Below are 22,014 nucleotides of genomic sequence, written 5' to 3'. Positions count from 1 at the left end.
GTTGATAAGTTGTGCATAGCCAATATGGGTTGATTTACTTTGATTAGTTTTGATAGTTTTGGTCTTATTACTACAGGAGGACATTTGAATAAAATAAAAAAAAATCCCATATGTCGATCACAAATTATTTATCTCATGATCACTACATAACAAAAGTTGTTTTGTCGAGATCACGAGATAATCAAAAGTACCACACATCATCCATTCCTTTGTTCAGATGCACGATAACCACCATTAAGGAGCCCTGTGGCTGCATTTAAGCCCTGAACGATATCTGACAGGCAGCACTGTCTCTCGGGCTGCACGCCACCCCCAGGACCACAGCCAATCGCATGCAAGGAACAACACGGCTAACTTCGCCAGTCTTTTGACCTAGCTAAGTAGTCTTATTAGCTAGCTAGCTTGTTATCTATGCAGGTTGTTAGCATGCATAACTGATGTGTATCATTTTAAGGGACACGTTAACATTTGCAGTGGGTGAGCTCCATTCCTAACAGGCTGATCAGATGCAATTTCAGCCTCAGAGGCTGATAAGTCAGGATGCTGCCGGGTATGCTGTTTCATAGGTAAAGCTCTTTGCAGGCAGATTAGCTGTCAAGGTGCTTTATAGGCAAATTAATATCTGATCCAGGGGCTGAGCTCTATTCCTGGCAGGCTGATCAGATTCAATAGCAGCCTTAGAGGCTGATAAAACAGGATGTTGCCTTGTAGGCTGTTTCAAAGGAAGGCTCCTTGCAGACAGCCTACAAGGCAGCATCCTGACTTATCACTATCTGAGGCTGCTATTGCATCTGATCAGCCTGCCAGGAACAGATTGCACCCACTCTTGTTCATATACATAATGCACTGACTGCTAATCTGCTTGCATGGAGCTTTGCCAATGAAGCAGCCTACAAGGCAGAATCCTGATTTATCAGCCTCTGAGACTGCTACTGAATCTGATCAAGCTCTGAGGCTGAAATTGAATCTGATCAGCCTGTCAGGAATGGAGCTCACCCCCTGTAAATGTTTATTATCCATAAAACATGAAGTGTCCCTTTACAATTATACATATCAGTTATGCAAGCTAACAACTAGCATAGATTATTTTCTTTTTTTTACGAGCTAGCTGGCTCGCTCACAGTACTAGCAAAGTTAGCTGCGTTGTTGCGATGGGAGAAGGCACTGCTTGTCAGGCATCGTTCAGGGCTTAAATGCCCTACGAGAGCTTAAAGGAAAATTCCACTTAAAAACCTTATTTTGGTATTTGTTTCATTAGTCCATTGTGGACATAGTCCAAAATGTTTTGCTTGTCAGCAATCGTTTAAGATATGTAACTTTCAAAATAGAGAAATCATTACATTTTGCATCATACAGGTAGATTTCTGTATTTTGAAAGTTACATCTTGAAAACTTCATTGCTGACAAGCAAAACATTTTTGGGTGTAGTTTTCCTTTAAAACATATGCGCTGATCCACCGTGGGCTCTGCCGCTTCAACCATACTGTCAATCATTAATACGTTCACTCCTATTTATAGTGTCTCGTGATCTCGACATAACAACTTTTGTTATGTCATGATCATGAGATAAATATGTTGTGATCTCAACGAGGGGAAAATGTTTAATTATTGATATGTCTGCTCTCTGGACATCCATATATTTCTCTCCCAATCTTACTTTACATGTTGTAAAGTCAGCCAGCGATAACGTTGAACACGCGGTTCGGGAAAGTGGAAATAAACTTTAAACTCTTTAACTCATTTAGCCAAGTAATTATTTTATTTCAACATGTCATTGGTTCACTAATATTCACATGTATATTGTTCGTGAACTTAATGGTATCAAAGAATATAACATTGGGATGTATTTAACGTTTTAACATTGATTCACAATGCTTAATATCTGCCACTAGAGGGGGTACGTGTATAGAAAAAAAGATTCTCAGATGCAAGTCCTACATTTCTGTGAGACTAATGGATTAACATATGTTGTTCAATAGCAGCTACCATGTTTTAATCATGTCACGAGGGAGGGAGGCCTTTCAAAGTAATTACAGATGTATGTAGGACATTACCTTATGAATTAATTCAGGCCTCTGTTGCAACCCGTTGGCCTATGTTTCTAAGAATCAGAGAATGGGAGCAAGTGAGGACTGGTGGGACTGGAATGGAGAATAAGAAAAAAGCTCAACCCAATTCCTTCATCTTTCATGCTGTCATTTATCATAGCTGGAATCAGTTAACCCCTTAAAAGAAATCATACTGACTGTGCTCTATTTTAGTGCCAAACTATTTAAATGAAATTTAAGTATTCCTAAATGATCTCACTAACACTTCTGTGCCAACTATTAGCAATATGCATGAGCACAACTACTTGTTTGTTTCATATTGCACAACAACATGATAGGTTAAATGTGGATTTCTCAGTAAAGTGATCACGGGTGTGAGGGATAAGGGAACTTGGCCTACGGTCAGGGATCCGCGATGAGTTGATTGCAGACATGCTCAAATCCCCATGCCATCTGTCTTCGGTCTCAGATGCTGTTATGGATCCAGGCTAGCCTCACTCTTACTCTGCCTCAATGACGTAAGACAACAATCTTTTTAACCTTCTCCCCCCTTTTATTTCATATTTTTGTTAATATGCTTCAATGATATACAGTGAGTATACAAAACATTAAGAACATCTGCTATTTCCATGACGTAGACTGACCAGGTGAAAGCTATGAACCCTTATTGACGTCACTTGTTGAATCCACTTCAAATCAGTAGATGAATGGGAGGAGAAAGGTTCAAGGATTTTTAAGCCTTGAGACATGGACTGTGTGCTATTCAGAGGGTGAATGAGCAAAACAAAATATTTAAGTTCCTTTGAACTGGATATGGTAGTAGGTGCCCGGCTCGCCGGTTTGTGTCAAGAACTGCAGCACTGTTGGATTTTTCACAGTCAACAGTTTCCTGTGTATCAAGAATGGTCCACCACCCAAAACAACATCTTGGGCCAGAATTCCTGTGGAACATTTGACACCATGTAGAGTCCATGCCCTGACGAATTGAGGCTGTTCTGAAGGCCAGGGGGAGGGAGGGAGGGAGGGAGGGGGGGGACTCAATATTAGAAAGGTGTATACTCAGTGTATAGTATGTTTCTGAATTGCACTTACTCCAATAGTACTGTGAATGGTTCAACTAAACTGGTTTGCTTGAGATACCGACGTAGTTGTTGAGTCCCTCAGTTGTACGCACTGACAAATTGGTTTGGAATTGACTAGAACATATGGCAAATGTGAAAGCACTATTAGGCAACCACAGTAAATAAAACAGTGGAAACACGCACTTGATAGAACATCTTTATAGAAAAAATAAGTCTTCACATTTTCAAAAAACATTTTTTTTTGCTTTTTTCACTTATGTTTGACATTTTTTTGTATTTATTATATTGTCCATTCATTTACGTGGTAAATATTGAACAACTAACATCCAACTTTGTGTCAGTGGCTCTATCGTTTAGTTCCTTGGCCAGGTGGTCAGAAGCTTCAGACAGACAGGAACACAAAACGCTTTCGCTGCTGCATTTGGAGCCATAACGATGTCATGGAGGTGTTGACAAGGAACCAATGAGAACTGTAGTACTCAAAGTAGAGTAACCGTGTCCATGTGTCCAGCGGTGATGGCACAGGGAGTTCTATATGGGCCACAGAACACTGTTCCAGAGGAGCCAGCGTGGCAGTCTGCTCGAATGAGGCCCACACTCAACCCAGAGTAGACTAGCCTGTTCACTCAAGCACCAGTCCAGTTTGGCCTAAAGGCACCTGCACTAAAAAGCGCTTCTTTTGCATCTATTGATATGCACTTCCTTCTTTCTTAATTACCCTCTCCTGTCATTTAAAACGGTCGAGCCCATTAACAGAGTCGTCAACCTCACTGCCGCTGAAATATTGCAGCACAACAGGCAGGATATAGCAGCGAACCCAGCAACTGAACAAAGGGCTCAACAATCATAGTACTGTGATGCAAAGTTTACAAAAAGTGTAAAAAAAAAAAAAGAAGATAATTCAATAAGGTAAAAATGTAGTTTGCAGTACCCACATTGTTCTGCTCTGCAAATTGTACCATGCATCGGCATCTTTATTTTAGGTCATAAAGCTCACCAAATAAATAATTGAAAAACAAACCTACTTTTCACATGCACAAGATCATACACAGACCACTGATGACATTTGATCCGTAGTCTACATCTTCTATAGCATAGTAGAGTATGTTTAACAGCAATTCAAAACCCAGTGCAGGTCACTTTTGGGGTCTTCTTTGTTGCAATATTCCAGTTCAGAGTGCTGCTGACCAATGCAGTTTTAGGGATGGTTGAGGATTCCTTGAAATGGAGATTCCTTCATTTGATCTATGCCAGAGCACATCAATATAACAACTGACAGTCATACGGCTGAGCGTCACTCTACAAAACATTACTTTGTCCACCCCTGTGTGTATTAAAGTTAAAATGTGGTTTTAAATAGTCATAGCGATTTCAGATTTATCTAAGATACTGAAGTGAGTTGTGATCTCCTTCAGGTCTGTGGCCATGGCCTCTGTTAGGACCCTGTGTAGCCCTGCATTACTCCACCTACACAAGAACGCTCTGGGGCTATGTAGTGACTGTAGGAATGGAGAGCAGCTGATCTAACTACAGAGGGACCCAAGAAGGATCCTTTCTATCAGACGCCATACAGCGGAAAGGAAAGACTCAGACCAACTTTGGCCTCCATCTCTGCCACTGAGCTACCTTGTTTTATTTCACTATATATGCTTTTAAAATAAACTACAGTTGTGTGATATCGTCTTGCAGTGTCTTGGTTTTGTTCTTGACCTTTCAGTACTAACGCAAAATGTTAGAGCTACAATGAACAACTGTCCATCACCCTCACCAACTACCTACACTGGCAGGGACTGTAACAAGACAAATTATGGCAATATCTCCAAAACATCCACTAAGGATAAACAATTGGTATAGAACAGATTTTAAGTTGAAAAGACTAATCACAAACCAAGAAACGGGTTATTGTGTTGGCCATGGGTACGCATCTCTTTGCTACACTGCAGAACCAACCGTCTGCTTTCATCACAGAATTGAGACAAACATGAATAAAAATGAAAATAATTAATATCTATTGTAATAATAGTAATATAATTGCACATTAACCATCAAGAGCAGAGACATTTTGTAAGAGGAAAATACATTAAATGAGAAGTGGACAGACCACCCTTGCACAGTGGAAAATGAGCAGGCAGAGCGAGGGGAAGAGAGGAATTGCGTTGCGCGTTTTGACTTTGGAAAACAACATTCCACTAGATCTTAAATGATTGCATTATATTTTTTGTCCCATTTTTTAACTGAGAAATAGGACAGATAGTTGCACAACGCTTCTTCCTCATAATTGCCGGTCTCTTCCCCATATCCCTGCCTGCTGTAAGGGGGTTCCCACCCTGCAGCCTTCTAGCTTGGTCTTTCTGTAGCGTTGGTGATGAACGTTGTGCCTCTCCCTCGCGCCAACCGACCTAAGCTATCATGTACTGGGTGATGGCTCTCAGAGCATACAGAAGCTCAGCCTGTAACCGAGCCTCCATTATAAGCAAGTTCACATGGATCTAAGAGAAGAGCGAGAAAAAAGAGGATATCATAAGAGGGAGCAAGAGATGGAATGGGGTTGAGGGGGGAAACGGAACACAAATGACCACTTTGCATCCCATTTCACCACATTACTTGGTACAAAACTATTATTCTCCAGTAGATTTAGTTCCAGTATATAGTTCAGCTTTATATGGATGCAGTGTGTATTGGTATGAGGTGGGGTGCGTACCCTCTCAGAAGGTTTGAGTGGTGCCCAGGGCAGGGGACACAGCGGGGTCTTGGTGGCGTCAGGGTAGCAGGCCACAGACTTGATATAAAGCTTAATCTCCCTCTCCAGCAACTGGTTTACCTCCCCGTAGTCATAATCGTCGTACCTGCAGACCCACACCACAAGTGTCACATGTCATGCAAACATGAACGCTATCCAAGCGGGGGGCCTTTGCAGCAAATCCCAAGCGTTGAATCATAGGACTAACCTGGCTGCAATGCATGTGATCACGATAGCATCTCACTTTACAAGAACTCAAATTATGTACCCAGTGTTCATACGACTTGCGCTGGTTCCTGTGTTTGTATACGTGTGTGTGTGTGTTTGTGTGCAGACCAATAGAAGGACCTCACCTAATTCCCAACATGCAGTGGATGTAGTTCCAGATGGCTCTCTTCAGGTCAGGCCCGTGGGATGAGGGGAGCGCCGTGACGCTGCGGAAACGGTCGTCCAGCAGGTGCCCGATGTCCGAGTACAGCCGGTTCACCAGGGAGAAGCCGTGGTCCTCCCAGGAGTAGTCCTGCCCAGACAGACCGCACAAACAAACCTGAAATACTCGCATGGTTCCTGTAACAGCTGTAACAGCTAACTATATGCCCACAGACATACGATGCAGCATCTGCTGCGAACATTCTACAAACGCTGATTTATTACTTTACTGACATGGACGCCGGTCGCCTCTTATTCCAACATGAATGGAAACCATGTCCTTACCTGCACCCGGAATACTTGGAAGTGGTCTTCCTCCCTCCGGGCAAACTCCTGGTAGCCGAACGCGGGGTCTGTTATGAAACGAGAGGGGTCTGCCGAGTAGATCATCTCCTCCTCATCTTCCACATCTGAGAGGAAACAGCGAGAGAGGATAAATTAATATAGTCGATCCGTCACTCAACGTTCACGCCAGTGGAGGCTGGTGGGAGCAGCTATAGGAGGACGGGCTCATTGTAAAGGCTGGAATGGAATCAACGGAACGGAGTCAAACATGGGGTTTACATATGTTTGATACCGTTCCATTGATTTCATTCCAGCCTTTACAAAGGGCCTGTCCTCCTATAGCTCCTCCCACCAGCCTCCACTGGTTCACACATGAGGATAAGTTTAGCCCTCGCCGCTTCACAATGTCAGGTGTGAATGTGAAAGTGAGCGGGGACAGCTGTGTGTGTGTGTGTGTGTGTGTGTGTGTGTGTGTGTGTGTGTGTACCTGTGTGCTGGAGTGTCTGGTTGTGTAGGACGCACTCCCCTCTTCTCTCTTTCTCCTCCTGGGATTTCTGGATCCTCTCTTTCAGACACACCATCTCACAACTGGAGTCCAGAGACTGCCAAGACAGATGAAATGATAGAAGACGTGAAGTTGAACAACATGAACCATTCGGTTGTGGAATAGCACAGATGTCCTATTCAGTGTGACACAGCACACAGCCCTTACCCGTCGTCGTGTGGTGTGCTCTGAGGGTGTGGCGAGAGGCGGAGGCGCGCTGACATTGCCGTTGGCAGCGTCACAGAGGCAGTAGCCCGGGGGGGTGCCGTTGGGGGCTATGTGGGGGGGGACGGGGTCAGCGTCGGTGCCAGAGCCAAACACAAAGCTAGAGAGGGAGTGGCAGTGGGCCAGCAGCACCACAGCCTGAACCAGCTCAGCCAGAGACCAGCACTGCTCCCCCGTCTTCAGCAACGCCTGGTGGGGGAAGGACACAGCAGAGAGTAGGCCTCATGGTGGAGATTAGACAGGGGTGGAGAACTCTACTGATCAGGGATATGACCCTCTAAACCAGCGGTTCCCAAACTTTTTTCACTCAGGTCCCCCTCCCAACATTGCCTGCCCCCCCCCCCCCCCCCACGTCTATTTCTATGGGCACAAGCACGGTTCATCAAACAAACTGTTAACACCCCCTTTTGTTGGTGGAGAGAACATTTTGCAGGTTTAAAGTACATTTCCTGCAATTATACACATTTTGTCATGGGGTGCAGAGACAATGTTGCCGTTTTAAAGCTCATTTTCTTGCAATTCTATACGTTTGGCCATATCTAATGTGTATTCATGTTACTTCAACATCTATGGGCTGAAAAACGTTAGCTGACATGGGCTAGTTGATCTGCAACGTCAGCAAATTATAAATAGCTCTCTAAGGTCTGAAATGACAAGAGGAAAACTGATGATGCACTACCCAATTTCAAAATTGCACCTTGTGCAATTCTACCATTTCAACTTTCAAGAGTCAGCTGAAATCCGGACTGAGTTCCTTACAAAAAGGGGGAACCACTGTTCTAAACCGCAACGATAAGAATCAATCAAAATCCAAATTTAGACGTCAAAACATTATTTTTTGGCACATTAGATATTTTTATAAGAGCCCATAGCTTTTTCAAGGAGCTGGTTCTTGTGGTACCTGTATGTGTGAGCGGGCGGTGAGCCAGGGTTGGTGGGCCAGAACCTTGTTGAGTTGGTCAAGGTGTTGCAGGCGAGGGGGGACGGCCTCCAGCCCCTGTAGCCACAGCGGGTCCCCCCCCACCCTGAGGAACTGGGCCGAGTGCAGAGACACCAGGTAGCCACAGTGATGCTGCGCTGCAGCCTGGGAGAGATGGAGGGAGGGACAGACACACACTTCAATACAAGTAGGCTTGACTCCAGGATGTTGACCACGTTTGTGTCAATGTGCGTGGGTGGGTTGTGGCGAGTTTGTGTCCGTGTAAATGTTTCCGTACATGAAAGTGGGGTCGGTGCAAGTGTATGCAACTGTGCTGTGCGCAAATACAAGACTCGTTTCTGTGCATCATGCAGTGCGAATGTGCAGCGTGTGTCCAGTGGCCTCACCATAATGGCGATGTAGTGGCGGTACTCCAGGGGCAGGGGGCCGTCCATGTGGAGGATGTAGTGCTGGGTGCGGAGGAAGCTCTCCAGGTACTGGGGGTGAGAGGCCATCTGCTGGGACACGGCGTCCACACCCCCCCTGCTGGCCAGAGCCTTCATGCACCGCAGCGACACCCGCTCCTTCTCAGCGTTCACCTTCGTCACCTGGACAGGACCAGAGGAAGAGGAGGGTGAGACAGGTGGCAGAGACAGTATGTCACTGACAATGCACACAGCAACTGCCAACTAGGTCTATGCAATGATTCATCCCAGGTGAAAATCTGTGTTTTATAACAGAATGGGGAATAAATGAAATGGCAGTTTTTCCACAAGCCTTATTTAATGAGGATTGCTTATGGTGGCTGGCATGCTGACCGATCGTTCTGATGGTCCCTGTGGTGTCAGCCTACAGTGAGATCAGTATGTGAATTGCAGGCAGGTCAGGACTGTGGGTTTTGAACCAACCGTCGACAGGAGCCTTCTTATAGCCGCAGCAGAGATATTGTACCACTACACATTCCTCACAATATTCCCCTGCAAAACACAAACAAGGCCGCTCTGCACACTTTTCAGGCAGAGAGACTTGCTGGTAGAGAAAAGAGCTCAGCATCCCACACAATTCACAGTCCCAGAGAGGATCAACCAGAAGACAAAAACAGATCAATAGTCATAGGAGGATGCAACGAGACTACCCTGAATTAACTGCTCAAAGTCCTCCACTTTACTATGATATAATGAGTAGAGCAGATACATGTAGAGGAACTTGGGTGTATGGGGGATTGTGAGGCTGGAACTGAATGAGGCCTCATTGGAGGGAAGAACCACAGTAAAGAAGGAGGAAAGTCCAAACCAACAGGGAGAGGCTGGCTGGGGAGGAGAGTCACAGGCCAAGAGAAACATGGACTCAGAGAGAGACTGGTCTTAAAGGCTAAAGGGATTTATTACCTCTCTCACTCTCATACAACAGCTTCTAGGAAAAGGTGTTGGCACCAGGCAGGAGAGAGCTGGTCTTGACTCGGTTCCCCAGTGTGTGAAATGTGAGAGGCCTGGGCAGCTTACCTAGGGTCCAAGTGGCTAAGCAGTCTCTGCTGGCAGAGCCTGGTGTTCTCAGTTATGGCAAGGGCTGTTGCAGTGAACTTATTACCGCCACACCGGCGGTCACGAGTGATGAAGGCAGTCAAATTCCACATGACCATTTAAGTCGAGGTAATTAGGCTTCTCCAAGCTCTGATGCTGCTGGTGGTCATTAGTAGCCTACTAAACTTGCTAACTGCCTGGTACTCAGCACTCTATTGTCCCTCTAATCATTCTGATATCAATGCAGATTTATTCGAAAATCTAATCAAACACTTCACGAGAGCCCATGTTGCGCAACATTTCTATAGGCTATGCAAATGCAGGGAGAGAAAACAGATTGATGGCCTCTATTAAAAATATAAGGATCCCATCAGCTTTCTATAGGCTCGGCCTACTATATTTATTTCTCAACTTTCCTAATATTAAGCACATTGCTTATATTTACAACAGGGGTATAGCCTACCTGGCTGGCATGAAAATAAACCACAGGGAAAAGCGTCCTCCATTCGCTATTTAAGTACATAGATGACATGTATTTTTTCCCCTTCCCCCGTTTTTGATACAGGTGCATGATAATGGTCCATTCTAAAACAAAAAAAATGTCACACATTATTTAGTATATGTAAATACAAGATTAAATCAAGAAAAGTGTGATGGGTGACCATATTAGCTTATCACTTGTGAATTATACATCATCACTTGTGAATAATGCCCAGCATAAGAAACGATGCGACTTTTTGGCCTAAATGTGGCACATAGGCCTAAATGTTTTGATAAGGTTTGTATTACAACTAAAGTGGCCAAATAACTTCTTAAAATGAATTCCATTAATCCGCCTAACTGGCATATATAAGCAGTGCGTGACTTTCGAGTTCGGGGAAGATCATTTTCACCATAAAAAAAATGCCCCTTTATAATAAAAGCATTACATGCGTAATCGCATTTGCGGTCACTTTAGATAATGGTGTTTTCCACTAATTTAACATTTGCGCTTATAGTCTACTACCATGTACGCATTGCTGCGCTTATAATGTGAAGAAATAGCCATTTTAAGCTAAACATTCTGATTTGTTGCATCAGCCACATTGCATAAAGAATATGTTTTGATGCTAGTTGTTGTATTAATCTGGGATCTATCACATCCCACAACTGTTCTAGACTATTTTTGGAATATTTATTTCTCGCACAGAATAGGTCGACTAATGTACTATGGGGGATAGTAGATTGACATAGGCTAGTGTTTTTGCTGTTCGTTAGGCCTACTCATCTTGTTGGCTGACGAAAAGTAAATGTGAACGTTTCTTCCAACATGCACCTCGGAATTGGATAAGGACGGAGAGCCGTGTGAGTGAGAGGGCTTCCAATTGCACAGCACACTCTGGGAGAAGGGCACAACGCAGCACTCCAGGCCGCAAAAGGCATGGATTTCTTTTAGGGTGCATTATGGCCACAAAGGGTGAAATTCGAGGCATTATCAAGTGCTTGTCAAATTGTGAATGAGAGACTATTGGAGTGTGTACAAAAGCAGAGCTCATGACTTCATAATCTAATCATGCAGCCTTACAATGTATAAAAAAATATACACATAGACCAACTTTTGCATAACAATTAAAGTTACATTAACTCTTAATTAAGCATATAGGAGTACCCATTTCTTTGTTAACCGCTCAAAACAGAATAGCCGCATGTGCACACTCCCTCAAATCGTTTGGAGACAATATTTATATTTTATTCAGCCTTGTTCAAATTGTATTCTTCATACTATAAAATAATGCCACAGAATTATAAGCAAATCTTGTCTGCTAAATGAACTAGTGTAGACCACAGCCATTTGGCATAGGGACAACTCAAGAGTACGCTATTCTTTTCTTCTGAAACAGACTACATTTTCTTCATATCATGCTTCTTTAGACCTGTCTAAAATAAATATGGCTTGTAGGCTATATGTGGAAGCCAGGAGATCCTGCATGTATTTTGGTCAATTACCGTGAGACCGACAGTTATTTGTTTGACAATCACCGGCTGACAATTTCATGACCGCCACAGCCACTAGTTAAGGCTCCCCTCATATCAAAGGTATATCAGCGGGTCTGTGGCAGCGATGGTGATTTGCGATGGTCGTTATGTAGCTCTAACACCTCACGTAATAGCTCCGTGGCATTTAGCCCCATGTTAGCATACCTCACTGGCTTCTCTGTGGCTCATAAAAACGCTTCACTTCACACCTTACCCAGCAGGTGGCACTGTCCTTCCTCCAACATTAGGTACAAAGACTTTCCAATATTAAAATGAACACATCTCCAACATTTTGGTGGATGTCAAGAAGTGGAAAAGGATAGGCCTAGGGGGTATAACCACTCAGCTGACAGCCCATGGCATTCATTGCCTCAATGATTAAATGCGACATTTTATTTCTATGGCCTTCCAATACACGAGTCCTCATTAAATCCCCATGCAACAGCTATTGACTGCAATGTGTCAATCTCATGGTAGTCCTATATAGAGAATGCATGGTCAGGTGTGTGGCCTTTGAAGAGAGAAAAAAAAATGTAAGTGGTTCAGTGATAGAGACCGCAGCAAACAGGAGAGAAAGCTCTTTACATGCAGACTTGGATCCTGACCCACTTGCCTACTTTCAAGGAACACGGGAGCTCAACTCTACGACACGGGCCTCGCTGGCCTAGCATCAGGGTCTTTGACACTGGCGTACGTCACTCACACAACCCTACACGTATGCCCCCACAACTCTGTGCCTGCTGATTTGTGGCCCCACATTTTCCATGTTGGTGTTCCGTCTGGCTTCAACAGGCTCCAACAAACAAGCCTCAGAGCAATCAAAGTCCCACTCTCCAGGAACTCGGTCTAACCAAGTCTCCATGGGTATTCTGAGGTACTTTCTGCCAATCAAGTTCCATACAAGCGAATTAAACACGAGTTTAAATTTCAGTCAGGGCTCGGTCAGGCTTTAAAGGCTGTATCATAAACATCCTGCTGTGGCCATGACACCACATCATTAGTGTGTGTTATTAACGTGTCAGACCGATGCGTTAAAGCTGGAATGCCAACGCTCCAGACCAGTCAGCCAGATGGAACCCTATTCCCAACCAGGATGCTACGAGCCTCAGAGGCCATGTCCCACTCACCCTGTAAATATATCACAGTTCATCAGGGCCCGATAAGAAACAGGCTCACAATGGCAGTAAAAGACAAATGTGTTCAGCACCTCTCAACAGGCCAGTCACCATTTACCTGATAGCGCTGTAGGGCAACAGAATCAAGCATGCTAGCAGATACCATAGACCTCCAGTCATTGTGCTAACGCTAGTTAACATTGGCTTGCAAAACTACCTTTAACTTCCTTCATACTAGACAGAGACAAACATGGTATCCACAACTTAATCTGACTCTGGGGAAGAAGATAAAGGGCCTCGTTGCCAAAATCCATAAGTATCCCTTTAAGTTACAGTATGAGAGAACCTGTATGGAAGGCATCACTGGCACGCGTACAGGTAGGGTGAGTGACCTGCTTCAGAAGACATGGAACTAGTCATTCTGTTCACCGTTGTTGGAATTTTGCAATTGTTCACTAATAATTCAAACCAGACAAGAAAAAGTCAGACACTTTAAACTATCACAACGGCATACATTTTCTATACGGTACAATTAGTCTCCCCAGACATCTTGACATGCTCAAATAGGGAAGTTAATCTCCAACATGTTGCATTATAAGAAGTAGTCTAGTCAAACTAAAACAGGAAACAACATCCTTTCATCAGTCTCAGGCAGGAAATGACACAGTCGCACATCAATTCTGCTGACTCTTAACACATTTGTATACGTATAGCCCAACTAACAAGTGGCACAAAATAAAAATACGTAGCTAACATACAAACTACAATAGAAAAAGAACATAAACGCAACATGTAAAGTGCTGGTCCCGTATTTCATGAGTTTAAATAAAAAATCCCAGAAATGTTCCATACGCACAAAGCTTATCTCTCTCATTTTGTGCACAAATTTGTTTACATCCCTGTTAGTGAGCATTTTATCTTTTGTCAAGATAATCCAGCCACCAGAGGGGTGTGGCATGCTAAGAAGTTGATTAAAACGGAATGCTCATTACACAGGTGCACCTTGTGCTGGAGAACAATAAAAGGTCACTCTAAAATGTGCCGTTTTGTCACACACACCACAATGCCACAGATGTCTCGAGTTGAGGAAGAGTGCAATTGGCATGCTGACTGCAGAAATGTCCACCAGAGCAGTTGCCAGAGAATTGAATGTTAATGAATCTACCATAAGCCGCCTCCAACGTCGTTTTAGAGAATTTGGCAGTACGTCCAACCGGCCTCACAACCGCAGACCACGTGTAACCACAGCAGCCCAGGAGCTCTACATCTAGCTTCTTTACCTGCGGGATCGTCAGATTGGGGTGGTGGAAAAAATGTCTGTAATAAAGCCTTTTTGTTGGGAAAAACTCATTCTGATTAGCTGGGCCTGGCTTCCCAGTGTGTGGGCCTGGCTCCCAAGTGAGTGGACCTATTCCCTCCCAGACCCACCCTGCCCAGTCATGTGAAATCCATAGAATAGCCTAATCAATTTATTCCAATCAACTGATTTCCTTATATGAACTGTAACTCTGCAAAATCTTTGAAATTGTTGCATGTTGCGGTTATATTTTTGTTCAGTATAAATGAGTAACAACTAATGAAATCAACTGAAAGGGCCTCTAGGCACAAGTCAACTGCTATAGGCTAATCAAGGGAATTAACACATACAGTTGAAGTCGGAAGTTTACATAAACAAGTTTTAATGACTCTAACCTGAGTGTTTCAACCACACCACAAATTTCTTGTTAACAAACTATAGTTTTGGCAAGTCGGTTAGGACATCTACTTTGTGCATGACAAGTCATTTTTCCAACAATTGTTTACAGACAGATTATTTCACTGTATCACAATTCCAGTGGGTCCGAAGTTTGCATACACTAAGTTGACTGTGCCTCTAAACAGTTTGGAAAATTCAAGAAAATTATGTCATAGTGTTAGAAGCTTCTGATAGCCTAATTGACATCATTTGAGTCAATTGGAGGTGTACCTATGGATGCATTTCAAGGCCATACCTTCAAACTCAGTGCCTCTTTGCTTGACATCATGGGAAAATCAAAAGAAAATCAGCCAAGACCTCAGAAAAAAAATTGTAGACCTCCACAAGTCTGGTTCATCCTTGGGAGCAATTTCCAAACGCCTAAAGGTACCACGTTTATCTGTAAAAACAATAGTACGCAAGTATAAACACCATGGGACCACGTAGCCGTCATACCGCTCAGGAAGTCTCCTACAGATGAACGTACTTTGCTGCGAAAAGTGCAAATCCATCCCAGAACAAGAGCAAAGGACCTTGTGAAGATGCTGGAGCAAACAGGTACAAAAGTATCTATATCCACAGTAAAACAAGTCCTATATCGACATAACCTGAAAGGGCAAGGAAGAAGCCACTGCTCCAAAACTGCCATAATAAAGCCAGACTTCGGTTTGCAACTGCACATGGGGACAAATATCGTACTTTTTGGAGAAATGTCCTCTGGTCTGATGAAACAAAAATATAACTGTTTGACCATAATGACCATTGTTATGTTTTGAGGAAAAAGGGGGAAGCTTGCAAGCCAAAGAACACCATCCCAACCGTGAAGCACAGGGGTGGCAGTATCATGTTGTGGGAGTGCTTTGCTGCAGGAGGGACTGGTGCACTTCACAAAATAGATGGCATCATGAGGGAGGAAAAGTATGTGGATAGATTGAAACATCAAGACATCAGTCAGGAAGTTGAAGCTTGGTCGCAAATGGGTCTTCCAAATGGACAATGACCCCAAGCATACTTCCAAAGTTGTGGCAAAATGGCTTAAGGAGTGGCACACACAAAGCCCTGACCTCAAACCTATTGAAAATCTGTGGGCAGAACTCAAAAAGCGTGTGCGAGCAAGGAGGCCTACAAACCTGACTCAGTTACACCAGCTCTGTCGAGAGGAATGGGCCAAATTCACCCAACTTATTGTGGGAAGCTTGTGGAAGGCTACCTGAAACGTTGGACCCAAGTTAAACAATTTAAAGGCAATGCTCCCAAATACTAATTGAGTGCATGTAAACTTCTGACCCACTGGGAATGTGATGAAAGAAATAAAAGCTGAAATAAATAATTCTCTACTACTATTCTGACATTTCACATTCTTAAAATAAAGTGGTGATCCTAACTGACCGAAGACAGGACATTTTTACTAGGATTAAATGTCAGGAATTGTGAAAAACTGAGTTTAAATGTATTTGGCTAAGGTGTATGTAAACTTCCGACTTCAACTGTAGGCCTATATAGAGACATGCCATACTGATTACAACAGAATATAATATCAAAGTGTAAAGGCTGAGACTAATAACATGCACAGTGATTACTGAGTGTTTCCAAGAGCAGACTGCTGTATTGTATTAAGTGAGGAAGGTTGAGAGGCTGTAAATCAGCTGAAAGCCTTTCAATAAAGTATTATCCTGACTAAGGCCTGTAACTCCCTGGGTCTCTGCAGAGGTTAACATGATTTGAAATGCAAAAGCACCATTGATTTACCACATCATCCACCCTGACCCTGGTCCCTGCCTCTCTGCTGCACAGGGAAACTCATTTGTTTATTGATCCGAGAACATCACAAGGTAAAAACGAGATGCAAAGGATAGTGGCTGTGTTGAGGGGTAGAAGAAACAAACAGATGGGAAAAGGGGATGGGAAACAGGCGATTATAAACTGGGTGGTTCGAGCCCTGAATGCTGATTGGCTGACAGCCATGGTATATCAGACCATGTACCACGGGTATGACAAACAAATGTATTTTTACTGCTCCAATTACATTGGTAACCAGTTTATAATAGCAGTAAGGCACCTCGGGGGTTTGTGGTATATGGCCAATATTCCACTGCTAAGGGCTGTATCCAGGCACACTGCGTTACATCGTGTGTAAGAACAGCCCTTAGCTGTGGTATATTGGCAATACACCACAAACCTCTGAGGTGCCTTATTGCTTAAATAGACAATGGCCTATAAATTGTGGAGTATGAAATAAGAAATGGGAAGTATGCAGAGATGACCAAGCAAAGGAGAAGAAAGACTAGAAAAATGATGCAAGTAGTGGTTCAAAGGGTAAATGTGACAGGGAGGGAAGCGAGAGGATAAAGTAGTGCAGGGGGTTAGCTGCAGATGAAGGAGGAGATGGAGGGATATTCTATCTGCATTCCAAGTGAGCCTGAAGGGGTCTGTCCTTGTCATTAGCTGCTCTGCTAGTGTCGAGTACCGGCTGCGTGCCTTTAACACACTCGTCTTCACCGGAAACACAAACAGCGAGCTCTGTTTTTGGCCCTGCAAGGGAGGTGTGCTAAACAACCAGCTGCAGGCCACAGGAGGGGTGGGGGGGTGGGGGGAGCTGGGCAGGACAGCAGCCATAGACGACCCACACAAACACACCATGCTACATATGGAGAGACATGCAAACATGCACAAACAAAAAAACATGACAAGCAGGTAGAACCAGATTATATCAGACAGCTGAGCATAGACAAGAAACAAGTGCTAATGCACACAAAATGTGTCAGAATTCAGGTTACTTTATTTGCTTGATCTAGTCATCTTTTGTAACCTGGTTAGTTACATTCATAATACCCCCTTTTCAACCTTCTCTCTGCCTCTTTTTCAAACTAGAAGTACGCCTAATATGCTGACTACACCAGCCACAGACATGCGCCATCGCGGTGATTGCACACATGTTGATTTTGTCCACCCACACCAGTCCCGACCATGACACGCAGGTTAAAATATCAAAACCAACTGTGAACCAACTTTAATAATTTGGGGGCAGGTCGAAACACAAATGAAACATTCATGGACATTCAGATAGCTAGCTGGTCTTGGGAGATAAACATTGGGTTGTTATTTTACCCATCATGCACCCGGTCCTCTTGTTAGTTGGTTCTTCGCAGAATTTTGACACAGTCATACAAAATCGTATGTTTCTCTACTCTGACAATTAATCCACAGATCTAAAATCTAACTAGCTTTAATTTTATGTCTTTAATCTCTCCTCCTCTGTCTTTCAAGCATCCAGGGTTTGTATCTTCCTGATATCCAATAATCAAATCAAACTTTATTTGTCACATGCGCCGAATACAACAGGAGGGGACTTGCAGTGCGTCGCGTGTATCAAATAGAACCAAGTTCTATTTTAGCGCTTTCCTACGCAGACGCGATCGAGCGGTGCTGGTGAAATTATTGAAACACGTGTGTACATTTATTTTGCAACGCTCACACACACCACGCCAATTCATATCAATGCCAGCAGATAATACAGTTTTTAAACACCTGACATTTATATCTGTGGGACTTTTATTGACAAGATATACAGTGGTAAGGGAGCAATAGTCTAGGAGGGGCCCTACTTTGGGTTCTGCACAAAGAACACCCAAAAGCATGATGCAACAATATGTCTGTTGTTTTCTAACCAGAGCTGCAACAAATGTCCAAAACTCTAAACCTCAGAAAGGATCTTGTTTATTCAAATTAAAAATATACATCCCATGCTTCTGCCTAGTCAAATCGGCAAACGCCTGGTGCAAATCTCATAAGTATGGCTATTCATCACATTTTTATGTATGACAGGTTTGGTGCAGGAGATAAATGTGACACATCTGACATATACATAGCATTGAAGATAGGGGTTTAGACCTAGGCTATATGCAAGTGCAGGTCAAATATCATTTTACATCAAATATTAAGGAATGCATGTCACGGAGCACATTCCTCTATTGTTCTAGCTACTTCTGAATGTTGAATCGCAGTAAACAAGTTATCCTATCCGCACTGCCCCCTCTCGGCTGTACATGGAAAAACAGCACAGAAATGAGAAAAACAACTTTGATTGGCAGTGCACCCAGCATCACTGCACACAAGGTCTAAATATTAGTGAAAAAATACACACAAAACAAATATCTTTAACAAACGTTTGACATTATGACAGAGGCCAATGCATTAGGCCGATTGAAACAGAACAGAAAAACTGCTCCTTGAACTCTGTCAACGACGGTCTTTGTTCGTTAGCAAGCCAACTAGATTCTTTGCAGCTGGTCAGAACATACTAACAGACTGCCAAAATGATGGAATGACATAGCGTTAGCAGACACTTTTTCTGTACGAGCAAATCTCTAGAGATGATGTCATTATTGCCTTCTCCCACAAAAAGAGAAAAGAGTAGGCGGCTGATGGCCATCAAACCCAGGCTGTAAATATAGCTCCAATCATAATGCAAATACATCACGAAGAAAAGTATAGCCTAGTTTGCAGATTAACATATTCGTTTTTACTATCCAGTTAACGTTAGCTAGTTGTCAATCCATTATGGCAACATTCTAGGACTAGGTTCCCATTCAACACCGTTAGTTTAGTTGAATAGATGTCTCAACCATTTTTCAACAGCAAATGTTCATTCATTGACTGACTGACTGACAAATCAAAATTCTTGACAGCTTGTTACCGGTCCTTCAATAAGCCCCATAGCTATATAAATTAAATGACAATCGATGATGACCATTGGCATTGCATTGTTGGTACTTTGGCTAGTTAACGTGATTTACCTAGCTATTTCAGAGGTGACAAACAAGTTAGCCAGCTGGCCATTTCTTTGGCCAGTTGGCTCAGAAGAACCGTTAGTTAGCTAGCTAACGTACTTGCCTTGGCTAGTAAACTAGCTAACTTGTTAGCTAACTTAATAGCCACCTGTTAGTTAACGTAGATAATGTAGCTGCTCACCTGCCCCTTGTCAACTGTCATCTAACGTTAGCTAGCTAGTTATCAAGTCTGAGTGAGTTACCAAGGCAGTTAGCTACCTAGCCATTTTATGTCGACAAACTAGCTCGGACATTAAATTAGTTAGCTAGCTAAAGCAAAAGCAAATCTCGAGACCAAAAAAAAAAAATCCACCATTATCAAGGGATGTAAGTATAAGTAGTTAACGTTAGTTCTGGAGCTAACATTGGCTAACAATTTCGTGAGAGACAAAACCTGCCACAAGTTTTTCAGGACAAAATGAATGAACGACACAGTCGATGGAACTTTATTAGTAGCCAGCTAACGTTAATCATAAATTGGAATGTTGACTGGCTTTTTAGTAGTTAAGTCAAGACAAATACCTGGTTCTGGACGCGCTGACATTGGTTTCTGAGAGGGTAATCCATTTCTTTCATAAAGATGATCATTTTCCAACTAATTAGTGCATGGATACGGCTCTGTCTCTCCTGATGTCCACCTACCCAGCTGACAAAGCGGAGCCACTACAAGTCTGGGCATTTAGCCAGAGGTGAAAAAACTCGCAGTGCACTGACAGCTCCAGTAACAGTGCGCCCAATCAAAGCACAAAGGGGCGGAGTAAAGAATAGGGTCCGTGCAAATGCTAAAGACCAATCAACTTACAGAGATGGCATTTAAGGCTTCAACTCTTTCACTGAAAGGCAGATATGAAAGTCAATTACTGCTAGCTACGGTCTGGTGGAGAAAAACAACAACATTTGATCCATTCAACGTTGAGATGAATTTGCAGTGTGCTTTTCTTTATTTTTCCACAGTCCACAGAGAGGAAAGCCATACAACAAAATTACCTCACAGGGCTTACTCCAGTACCTACTGGGTCCAAAATACATTTTTCTCAAATAGGGCCCTAAAAAAAAAGAAACGCAAGTGATGTATATTCTTACCCAAGCTTGACATCAGCAGGTGTGTTTGTCGGTGGGTGCAGTGGTAAAAAAGTACCCAATGGTCATACTTGAGTAAAAGTAAAGATACCTTAATTGAAAAATGTCCATCCTGATACTTGATTACTAGTAATTCATCAGAAAAAACTGTCTGTAGGAAACGAAATAGAGGAACAGAAGATTGTACTAAAAAAGGAACATATGCATGCATCAGATAATGTCATAAGGAACGATTCCCTGTCTCTTCTGAGGAAAAGGAAAGCAAACAAGTTATAATCACCAAGTTATAAACACAAGCTCTCCACTGCATCTGTAACATGTTAACTTGCCTAAGTCTGGTTTTAATTCCAGTTTTTCTACAAATTAATATGGAACTATTCAAGCATAAGATACATCTCCTTCAAATGTTGATATTTGGTTGTGTTGACAATCAAACACAATTCAATATCACTACATTTGAAATCATCCTGTCACACCCTGATCTGTTTCACCTGTCTTTGTGCTTGTATCCACCCCCCGCCATGTGTCACCCATCTTTCCTATTATCCCCTGTGTATTTATACCCGAGTTCTCTGTTTGTCTGTTGCCAGTTTGTTTTGTTTTTGAAACCTACCAGCATGTTGTTCCCCTGCATGGTTCTTGTTCCTGTTTCTAATCCTTTGTGGGTTTGAACCTTCTGCCTGCCTACTGTTTTTGTACCTTACCCCCACCTAACTGGATTATTGACCCGACTGCCTGCCGTTCTGGGCCCTTTACACCTTCTCTGGATTATTGATCCCTGCTTGCCTTTGACCTGTTGTTTGCCTGCCCCTGTTTTAGAAATAAACGTTTGTTTCTTCGACTCTGTCTGCATCTGGGTCATACTTGAAACGTGATACATCCAGAGCTTGAAACCGTAGGCCTATAGTATTGCCTATCTTAAGTTGCAAATGCTATATAGGCCTGACTAGCATTAATGATATGTTAAATAAAAAAAAGTATGGTCACATTTCATTTGCTCTGTTAAACCTACCCTTTTGAAATGACTTTGATAGCAACAGTGTATATTTGGTTTTTAAGTGGAGAGCTCTCAACAATCATTCTCACGATAGCACATTGGTAATAGTCAGTGACAAATATCAAAGCTGGGCTTGGTTAAAACCCTGAAGGGAGACCAAAGGGTAGCTGTAGATAAATAAACTCTCCAGTAGGAGGTGCTGCCTAGACTATTTTTACCCCGATGTATATAACTGTGAAGATCTGACATTGTTTCAAAGGTACACATTTTTTATATTTTATACAAGGTTTGTCTGAAATGTGGTTACCATGCTGACATAATCCCGTGGTTGAAATATCACCCTTAAAACAACAGTTTACTTTTTTCAAATCAAAACTATTTTCCACGTAGAATCCACGTCACAATACATTGACAAATTATGTTGAAACAACGTTGATTCAACCAGTTTGT

General features: G+C 42.9%; 1 protein-coding gene across 1 annotated transcript; it reads right to left on the bottom strand.

Moving 5' to 3' along the window:
- Positions 1–3,312: 3,312 nt before the first annotated feature.
- On the bottom strand, positions 3,313–20,198 carry LOC106604703 (sestrin-3). Its single transcript, XM_014199628.3, has 9 exons — positions 20,010–20,198; positions 8,680–8,880; positions 8,255–8,437; positions 7,297–7,542; positions 7,072–7,186; positions 6,585–6,709; positions 6,224–6,390; positions 5,832–5,976; positions 3,313–5,619 (listed from the first exon to the last, which is right to left on the bottom strand). The coding sequence occupies exons 1-9, from the start codon at positions 20,073–20,075 to the stop codon at positions 5,530–5,532; spliced, it is 1,338 nt and encodes a 445-aa protein (XP_014055103.1). The 5' UTR covers positions 20,076–20,198; the 3' UTR covers positions 3,313–5,529.
- Between the last annotated feature and the right edge of the window lie 1,816 nt (positions 20,199–22,014).

The sequence above is a fragment of the Salmo salar genome, chromosome 05, assembly GCF_965601325.2.
Source record: "Salmo salar chromosome 05, fSalSal1, whole genome shotgun sequence".
Classification (NCBI taxonomy): Eukaryota; Metazoa; Chordata; class Actinopteri; order Salmoniformes; family Salmonidae; genus Salmo; species Salmo salar.
This window is presented reverse-complemented; position numbering and strand designations above follow the sequence as displayed.

Excerpts from the sequence above, each read along its gene's own strand:
- LOC106604703 (XM_014199628.3), bottom strand. The coding sequence starts at position 20,075 with ATGATCATCTTTATGAAAGAAATGGATTACCCTCTCAGAAACCAATGT. Across the intron at positions 8,881-20,009 it reads GTCAGCGCGTCCAGAACCAG|GTGACGAAGGTGAACGCTGA; the intron begins GTATTTGTCTTG and ends GGTCCTGTCCAG. Across the intron at positions 5,977-6,223 it reads CACTGCATGTTGGGAATTAG|GTACGACGATTATGACTACG; the intron begins GTGAGGTCCTTC and ends GTGGGTCTGCAG.